The sequence below is a fragment of the Alosa alosa genome, chromosome 9 (assembly GCF_017589495.1).
Source record: "Alosa alosa isolate M-15738 ecotype Scorff River chromosome 9, AALO_Geno_1.1, whole genome shotgun sequence".
Taxonomy (NCBI): domain Eukaryota; kingdom Metazoa; phylum Chordata; class Actinopteri; order Clupeiformes; family Clupeidae; genus Alosa; species Alosa alosa.
Window position 1 is genome coordinate 20,644,007 of NC_063197.1, and position 10,317 is coordinate 20,654,323.

Here is a 10,317-nt window from a genome sequence, read left to right on the forward strand (position 1 = left end):
AAATTCCCAGTTTATTCCTGTTAATTCCCGTTTATTCCCATGGAAAGTTTCCAACTTTGAAAATTCCCGAAATTTTGCAACCCTAGTGGTGATAGCCAAGCAGTGTTGGGCAAGTTACTTCAAAAGCGTAATGCATTATTTATTACTTGTTACTGTCATCTCAAAGTAAGTCGTTACATTACAATATTACTGTCTTTGAATTGTAAGGCATTACACTACGTTTACATTACTTTCACCAAAATAACAGGAAATATGGATTTGGTGTTCTCAATAGATCTTCATGTGTTCAATGCAGCTCATTACACGGCAGGAGGTGATGTGGTATGGCATAACGACTGAGCTAGGCTTAAGGCTAACAAAAGAACAATATAATGGTTGCAGTTATGGCTCATGGGACAATGTAGGCCCCAAAGGCCAAAGGTCACTCACAACTTATGAATATAGTAAAATATAGCCATAGTGAAATTGTATGTTGACTTTAAATGGTTCTCATCATTGCTGGTTGCCTTTCCTTCCACTTACAGTGGTGTAGACTTAATGCAAATAGTTTGAGAATAATGGCTACAATCTTTGTCTATATAAGCAACATTTTAGTTATTCTCATTGCTTGAAATAAGAGGTAGGCCTATAGCCTAACCACATTAGATCTGTTGCATGAATGGCAGAGATAACTCAAATTCCCTTTCTACAGTCATCTAAACAAGGCAATCAAATTCCAGGACCAGCATAGATGACTTTTTTGATTCTTGGATAATCTTCTCTGGTGCCAATTGAGCATTTCTCAATTTTGGATTAAAGCAAAGTAATCCAAAGCAAAGTAACTTCAGTTACTGAGAATTGTACCGAGTAAAATATTACTGAAATTGTATTGGTAATGCCTTACATTACTGCATTACAGCAAAAAGCAATGCATTTAATGTATTACTCCCAACACTGTAGCCAAGATGAATAAATTATGTCCAGTGATCTCAACTTTGACAGTGTGTTTGTTGTAGTTTTAGTTCCTTTTATTTAAGACCTTTTGAAACATTCTTTATATTTTTTGTTCCCTTCTTTTTTTGCTGGAAGGGTGCATAATCTCCACAATATCATTCACTTAAGTCCTGCTGACATAAAGCCCAAGCTTTCTTGACTGGTTAATGTGGAACAGTTGCAGTTGAGTTGTATAAAAAATACCTCATGCCAGGAGTCATACCACTGATAGCATGCATCCAAAATAAGCAGTATATTGTATTTCTACACCTAAATATATTGGTATTTGGTACCATGTAATATCTGTGAGTTTGCATATATAAGGGTTATACAGGTTGTGATGTCTGTGACTATTTTTGGACTTTCATGCTAACCCCATGACATACAGTTTTTCTGTGCTCTATAAAGTTTCTGTGCTACTACTAACCAATGGATATGTGTTGTGCTTCAAAATGAATCAGCTTATCTATTCTACTGTCACACATCAAATCTGTAAGGGCATCACTGATGTGTATGAGATTGGAAAATATCAAATCCATTCAGAAAGGGAAAATTTACCTAATCAGATTTCCTAAAGTTCAGAATTAAAAATTAAGACATTGCATTAACAGTAAGATTATACTGACACCTAAGTATGTAATAAAAAGATCAGTGCATCATTTCCATTGTAACCCAGAAAAAACATCAGCATTTTAAGTGTGCAAATACATCCTATCAAATCCTGTCAAAATGCCTGAAGTAAATATTGATTCAAAAAACTAAGTCACATTCGCTGTTTCATGCTTACTTAAAAAAAAAAAAAAAAACAATACATTGTGCAAATTGTTATGACCAAAATAATAATAATAATTTAAAAAAAATATTATGAGGTCCGTTTCAGGAGCTTTTCATTCAGTGCAATGACAGTTGGTACAAACTGGCTCTCAGTCACAAAGTCCCCAGCAATGATATTGATTGATCCTGTGTTGGAGCCAGGTCTCTGCTCCTTGACCCAGGCCAACAGTGTTGGGTAAGTGGACATGACCATGTCCTTCAGAGATTCAGTTGGATGGGAACAGATATACTTCAAGTCCTCGGTGAGATTGATACCTGTGACAAAAAATCCAGCTGGAAAAAAACAAACAAATAAATAACTTCACAACCAGTATCCAAATTACAACTATCATACACTGTGCTTATAAAGTGTGATGGCTGTAATTTCACCCAGGTCTATGTTGTGCTTAAATCATGCTGATGTTAGTGGGTGAAGTGCTGTGAACTGACTCACAGAAAACTGCCATTGTGCACTGGTGCACAGGGAACTGTGGTTTTATGATAATATGATGTATGATGATGCATTCAACTTGTGTTTTTTTGTACAGCTTTAGTTTTGCAAAAAAGTGTCAGCAAGTAGAATCTATTTACATATAAATTCACTGTAGATCGAGACAAGTGGGGAAAGTGCTTATCAGACAGTAGGGAACATTTCCTTTTCCTACCTGGCCTGCCACTCTGCTTCCGTCGCTCAAACTCTTCTATGAGGGCCTCAGCTTTGGACTTGTTGGCCCACCAGTAGGGAATGTGGGACCACAGCTCGCTGTGGCAGTTAACTACATTGTGCTCGTAAGAAATGATGACCTGAAATCCTTTACTCCATAGGTTGCGCAAGGTCACTGGCACCTGTTCAAGAGGTACAAAAGGCATTTGTTTTTAAAGCAACAGTATGCAACAATTTACTTGTAAGCCAACTATAAGAGGCATGCAAAAACAAACGCAAATGCCTTTTTGGCACTGCTAGAAGCTTGCTAACATGGTGTCTTTTGGTGATGGTCAGAAATGTTGTGCTATGAAAGGTTTCCTTTCATTTATGCAGTGTGTTTTAGCCCGGAACACAGAATGACATGGTGCATATCTTCAATGGCTGTTGGGGGTGACACAAGTTTACCTGTCCTTCAGTTGACCATATACATTTTAAAAAAAAAATGAATTTGAAAATTCTAACAAAACTAGTTGCATGATAAAAGCATACCTCAAAAAGTGGCAAATGTTTGTAAAAAGTTATCATTTAGGACATATGAATATGTATTCCCCAGCTCTTTAATTGATGAGGATGACGAGGACTTCTAAAATGCAAATCAAACTGCTGAAGTTTGTTCCCTCCTGCACACCTCTAAAACGACCATGACTATTTAACACCATGTAATTCTGTGTTCCGGGCTCAAACACACTGCAAAAATGAAAGGAAACCTTTCATAGCACAACAATGCACATGCCAAGCACAGAAATACTAGCTGTTACAAGTGAATGGCACATTACCGATTTTAGACACAACTTTGCAGCAAATACATTCTTGATGGTGGAAATGAGTATGTTGTGGAGCTCTTGGCTCAGACCCAGGAAGTGACTGAAGGACAAGATGACGACCTCGCGGGGGTGAGCATCCAGCCATTCTCTTATCTCCTTCAGCACCGTCTGCCGACAGAGGAGGCTACATAACTCACATGGATCACCACAAACTCAAAGTCATTTACATTAAAAGCTTGGGCCTTGTGCAGACCAAATGCACTGTGAGTGTGACCCCTGTGGAACGTCCTGACTTTCATTGATTTTCATAAAATGGAAATCTACACATTCCCCCAGTCACCACACCTACACAACACATCTCATGTGCACAACATGACCGTAGTCATTCAGTAGATGATTTTATCCAAGGCGTCTTATATATATATATACCGGGGTTTTTTTTTTCAGTTTGCCTACATTCTGCACACAAATCAGCAGTTACATCTTTGTTATTTATGCAGTTTCTGTTTCTGCTTTTTGACCAACAGAGAACTTGTTCTTGAACCGGTTCTGTTCAGAATTCTTTTAACCTTAGTGTTATCTAGTGAACCAGCCTGCATTTAGTTCTCTGTTGGTGGAAAAGGCTATATTCTATTACAGTCTTGGATCACCAGGCTCCTCACCTCTACTGTAATTGTGGTGTACACTCCATGATAGAAGTACAGGTCAGTAGAGCTGTCGTTTGGCCGATGGGCTATCCTGAGGTCACAGTATCTGACTCCACCATCAAGCTGCTCCTTCACAGTACACTCCTGATGAGGCCAAAAGAGCAAGATGACTTTGTCATGGATTATAATTGAGGACTGAAATGTTAAGATTGGGAAAAAAATTCCCTCACATATATCCAAATATGCACATATGAATACAATAACTCAGTATCAATATAGGTTACCTTACTTTCAAATTCAACTTTAATCTCCAAATTAAGTTTTCAACTCCTCCCTGGGAAGAAGACTAAGCTTTAAAACTCCACCAGGAGAAATGCTGACAGAGTGAAATCTTGCTGTGTTCGACACAAGCACTTTCAGACAGGCTTTCCCCTAAAGTGTTTCTGTTTCAATTACACCAGCATCAGCAAATGGAGAAAAGCATCTTATGGTCGTGTGATTCTTACAGAGTGCATCTTGAGCTACAGCATATTCACTTTCAAGCTCTGAGATATATTTGTAGTGAAAATGCTAAATAGTCTTTAGACATACACATTCACAGCATGGTGGGGTTTAATTGCATAAATGTAACATGTGCAAAGATGTGATGTGAAATATGTGTATAATTATATTCAACCTTCACAATATCCTCAGAAATATAAATAACCATTTCCCATGTATTCTAATCACCCATTGGATTCATCACATACTGTGGAAAAACAGCAACCACATGTATTCCAATTGGATTAAAAATGACACGGATTCAATCAACTCCTGTTGTATTCCAATTTATCTTTCTTGCACAGTTCTTTGTTCAAATAAAATATGTTGCAGTATCCCACCTGTGCAATTGCCCATTTGTAAACAAAAGGGCGAATCAGAGGCTTCATGTACTTGTCCAGTTTCTGTAGCACATCAGGCTGGGTAAGGTCCACTGGGGACCGGTCATTCTTATCAAGGCAGTAGGTTATCGCATTATGACTCCCTAAAAAGAAGCAGCATATGTACAGCAGATTAGTGAGGGAAACTTTGAAATTAGACTTCTTAGACTTAAACGTAAGCAAAATCATGTGCTTATTTGTGGGCCTAGAACACTTTGGTGGGGCTGTTGCTCATTATTGACCTTGACAGTAAAATAGCGCTGACAGTCTGCAAGCATGCAATTTGACCCACCTCGAGTAACCACAGACTCAGTTAGGCATCACTCAAAACCTCTTTACTCAGTAGAACCATATCTCACACGCCAAATGTAAAAATACACCACGTTTGTTACTTAGTTATTTCAGGAGCCATCAGCTAATATCCTGTGGCTCCAGAGAAATTATACAGAGTGCAGACATGTTGTGTACTTAAATGGAGAAACATCCGAGAAGGAAATCCATCTAGCATTGATAAAATTACAGCAATGTATCTGAAACAGCTTTGTGTGTGTGTGTGTGTGTGTGTGTGTGTGTGTGTGTGTGTGTGTGTGTGTGTGTGTGCGTGTAATAGCAGTCAGCAACTGTTGTTTTCACTAAACATAAACCCACTAAACATTTAAGCGGTGTAGGTGAATGGAAGGTATTAGGGACCTGGGATGGATAGGTTACAGAGTGGTATGTCCCACAATGCATTGGGTAGGTGTGCCATCCAGTTGTCCAAGGGCAGGTCTTTGAGTGGCACCTCACAGACCTCAGACAAAACCACTGAGGACATCTTCAAACCTGTCAGAAAATAAGATTAACTTTAAAACAGAAGTGAAGGCTATCTTGTCTGTTGAAACCTAGTGGGACCAAGTGGGCTAGGCGTTGATCTAATAGTTTAACTCAGAACTATACAAAAAGCCGGTTGTTGTGGAAGTGTTACCATGTAGTGTATATTCCATGAACAAAGCTGTATTGTCTACATCACCAGTGATGTCAGATCGTGTAGGGTTTCACCAGTTATAGCCTAGGCTACAAAGTGTGTGTCATTCAAAGAGGCTTTTTACACCGGTGCATTATCACCGATTCTAGCACTTACCGTTCCGTTATTCAGTATGCTGGAGGCAGATTGTACCAGCAGGTCAATCTTGTTTCATTTTAATAAGCAAAAACAAATTACTTCAGAAGTGAAAGGGTGTGTCACATAAAGACAACCACTCGAGTATTCCGTAAAAAACATAACTGTCAAAGAAAAATGAGGTCGATACGTTGTGTACTCCTGGCCATTGGTGGTATCAGGTTGAACTTTGGCAGGGTATCCAGTCCAAAATCCCACGGTGTTGGATAGAACACAGCAGACCGAAATAAGACGGCAGCGCAAAAAGGTTGTCCATGGACCCGGAAGACCGCTCACATTATTCCATTTGAGCACTTAAGCACATCTCAATTCAGCATGGGACCTTCCTCCAAAATTCCTGAACAAGACACCTTCCAAAAAACAATCTGATTAGACTACTGAGATCAGTAGTGTGCTACCGGTATGACTCGATGTCCATTTCGTAAAGGCGGGGTTTGAAGTCCGCGTAATCGGCCGATGCTACATCAAACTCCTTTTAAAGAGCCAGCAGCAAAGTTCCCGCTGGAAAATAACGATTGCCCTGCTGAAATTATACAGTCCGCATTCGTCAAGCAAAAATCAACGTAGGCTAAACCTCCAATACTACCTCGACTGCGGCACTGTTGGTGTAAATTACCGTAGGCTACAAGCAACTGAGAGTTGAAATGCTGACCTCAGTGCAATGGGTAAAGGGCCGTTTCCCGATGACACTGAGCTTTTCCCAAATATCATCCTACATCACCGCACTGCTACTTTGTAACATTGTTACATTTGGTGCAGCGTTTCCTAAACGAGATCGGCATACAATGTTTTAAAGGGGAAACGTTAGAGAAGGGAATATTGCGCGGCATGTGGAGGTTAGAAATGCCAGCAGTGTGTCTATAAGGATTTCAGATTGGGAGCCTGTAGCCTATGGGATGGCATCTTAAAAATAGTAGGCCTAGCCTATGCGTAAAAACTGAGGGCACACCAATGATTTGCTGAAAAATTACTAATTTATCTTTTCTTGGTGAAAAGTCTTTGGCATGCAGTTCTTCAGATTTTCCTACTAGATTATTTTAGTGTAATCCCTTTTGCTGAAGGTGTAGGCTAGACAATATTAATTTGTATGCATAACCAGAGAACATGGAAGATCACAATGCATGCTACATTTTCCAAAATAAGCCTGTATCTTGTATGTGCATCTTCCATTCTGCCTCTTTCCATAAGCAAGTATGTCTACATTTGAGGCAGCTGCAATATTCTGAGTGGAATCCACTAGTGAGTGGATTCCAGTGTACCCGATTCCCAGTGTACCCGAGTGACCCCTGTTTCAGGGGGATAAAGAAATCTGTCTCACCCATCCAACACACTTCAACAGCCATCCCTCATCTTTTGTGGTGAGCATGCAGCAGCATTCAAACCAGTGGCATCACCAGAGCCTGACATTATGTCCACGTAGGCCATAAAACAACAGCACATGAGTTCTCTCTCTCTCTCTCTTCATCTCGTAATAAGTATAGTTCATGTGAGACAAGTACAAAAAAACAGATGTGAACAAACGTTGCATTTTAAATCGCGCTGGCCAGAGCAGGCCGTTTTTAGGCAGCCCCTGGGGCACGATGTGATTCTGACCCAGTGCACTTGCTTTCACGTCCTATTCACGTTACCACTGTGTGTTTACATCTAATGGCCCCTTGGGCTGGATGTGGCTCTTCTCAACACAAAGACGTAGGCTATCAACACACATTTTTTAACATGCTAACAGAGGATATTATTGCACAAAACAGTTTCCTTTTGATAATGCAGCTATCTTGTTAAGTAATGACACTGCAATATTTAGAAAAATACATATTTATTTTACAAAGCATGTCTGTTCTTCTCTAGCCCTGCAGAAGTTGTGTTAGGCTACATTGAAAGGAGGGGGATTGTTATTTGAAGGGGAAAGTTGTCATTTGAAAACCGCTTGAAGTGGCAAATTCTTTCACTCTGCTTGCCCTCTCTCTCTCTCTCAGAGGACTGACAACTGAAACACAACAAGACAAAGCTATTAGTGCAGTGCCCCATTTGACTGCTGAGCTGGGGACCTCGTGCTAACCAATGAGGTCTCCATTCACTGCATGCAATCAGTGCCCCCAAAGCCTCCATTCATGTTGTTGGTCACGCCTCTATGATCACAGACTGAGAGGAGGGATGTGTGTGTGTGTGTGTGTGTGTGAGGATGGGGAGGCGGTCTGATCTTCCTCATAGTGGGTTTCTGGGGCAGTGGGACTCTTTTCAGGCTAATGAGGTGTATTTTTCCACCCTGAGGAAAAGTAGGAGACGTCAAGGGCGTAGGTTTGGTCTCAGCTTTGGTGGGGAGACATCCCCAACTCCTGTTGTCACAATACCAACATTAGTGTTTCAATACCAATACTAAGTGAAGAATCTTAATTTCGATACTTCGATTTTTTTAAAACTTGCTTTGGTTTGTGTGATTTGTGAGATCATTCACATCAGTGGCAATCATAAAATTTGATTGACCCTCCACACACACACACACACACACACACACAAACACAGACATACATAGAAAGTGATGGTTGTCATCAGTGTTGGGCAAGTTACTTCAAAATCGTATTATGTATTACTCATTACTGTCATTTCAAAATAATTTGTTACATTATAATATGTATCTTAATTGTAAGGCATTACACTACTATTGTATTACTTCTGAGTTACTTTCAACAAAATATCTAGAAATATGAATTTGGAATTCTAAATGCAGTTTATTATGCTCAATGCAGCTCATTGCACTTCTAATGGTGGGTGATGTGGTATAACATAATGACTGAGCTAGGCTTAAGGCTAACAACAGTAGAATGCAATAGGCACAGTGATGGCTCATGATGCAATACAAGGAACGATCATAGCCAGAATTTTGTTAAAAGCAGACCAAAGGTCAAAGTCTGGCCAATTGTGATAGAAATGCTGTAACTTTAGGCTTAGGCCTACTCATTAAAATTAACAGAGAGCCCACTACCTGTATATTGCAACCCAAAACTTAGACATGTCAATATTTCTGAAACATGTCATATGTATTTCAAATACAAAATAGTATTTTGTAATTTTTATTTTATTGGGTTGAAGTTAATGGCTCTGTATTTTAAAAATACTGCAAAATACTATGTGAAAAACACTAAAAAAAGTAGATACTACTTGATGAATAATTGGTAATTAGGCAACAATGGTTAATGTTTATCGCGATCCGCTAATGTGAGAACAGCTGTGTTCAACGACATTCACAGCTTTTCAGTGACGGCCTTTGCTGAAGCATCAGCTCTGGTCTGAAGTATAAGTATAAGTATAAATACTCTTTTGATCCCGTGAGGGAAATTTGGTCTCTGCATTTATCCTAATGTGAATTAGTGAAACACACTCAGCACACAGTGAACACACAGTGAGGTACCCACTAATCACGGCGCAGTGAGCTGCCTGCAACAACAGCGGCGCTCAGGGAGCAGTGAGGGGTTAGGTGCCTTGCTCAAGGGCACTTGAGCCGTGCCTACTGATCGGTGTTTGAAACGGCAACCCTCCGGTCACAAGTCCGAAGCGCTAACCAATAGGCCACGGCTGCCCTGAAGCACTGGTGTGAAGTCGTACGCAAGTAAAGATGAGCAAGGTTACCTGTGCAAGTTCACATAAGGACACCGACAAAGGCAACAATGTCCTTTTGTATCCAAGCCAATTAACAGAAAAAATGTCAGATATCGATGGTAAGGTGTTGAGTGTGTTTGAATTCCCTTCCTTGTAGCATCCTTTTCTGCATTGCACAGTGGGGAGAAGTTCACCTTGTTTAATTAAATAACAATTATATTTCCTTATTAGCTGCATACTTGAGGTTGGAGATATTAAGGCAAGTCAAGTTTCTCACATACTAGAAGTTCAAGATGTACAGCCTTATGATTTTCTTATCAGTTCTACACTTGAATTACGAAATTCGGCACAGATACACAATTATGATTTTGGCCTATTGATTATAATGTGGTTAATTGTAAGTATAAGTATATTTTAATCTCTGCATTTATCCCAATCCGTGAATTAGTGAAACACTCAGCACACATAAATCCCGGCGCAGTGAGCTGCCTGCAACAACAGCAGCGCTTGGGTAGCAATGAGGGGTCGGGGTTCAGAATCGGCAACCCTCCGGTTACAAGTCCGAAGCGCTAACCAGTAGGCCACGGCTACCGAATTGAAAGCTCTGTCAGTCAAATTCAATATCAAAATGTTTTACTTTGGCCTTTTATGGGGTATGTATTGGCAGACAGCCCTGGTAACTTACCGTTGTCGTTGACACACCTGCTCGCTTGACTGCCACTGCAAAGTAGCCAGTGCATTG

At 40.1% G+C, this 10,317-nt stretch overlaps 1 protein-coding gene across 1 annotated transcript; it reads right to left on the bottom strand.

Moving 5' to 3' along the window:
• Positions 1 to 850: 850 nt before the first annotated feature.
• plcxd1 (phosphatidylinositol-specific phospholipase C, X domain containing 1) lies at positions 851 to 6,761 on the bottom strand. Its single transcript, XM_048252564.1, has 7 exons — positions 5,943 to 6,761; positions 5,513 to 5,644; positions 4,784 to 4,926; positions 3,918 to 4,046; positions 3,268 to 3,423; positions 2,451 to 2,631; positions 851 to 2,079 (listed from the first exon to the last, which is right to left on the bottom strand). Exons 2-7 carry the CDS (start codon positions 5,634 to 5,636, stop codon positions 1,835 to 1,837), a joined length of 978 nt encoding a protein of 325 aa, XP_048108521.1. The 5' UTR covers positions 5,637 to 5,644; positions 5,943 to 6,761; the 3' UTR covers positions 851 to 1,834.
• Positions 6,762 to 10,317: the final 3,556 nt, after the last annotated feature.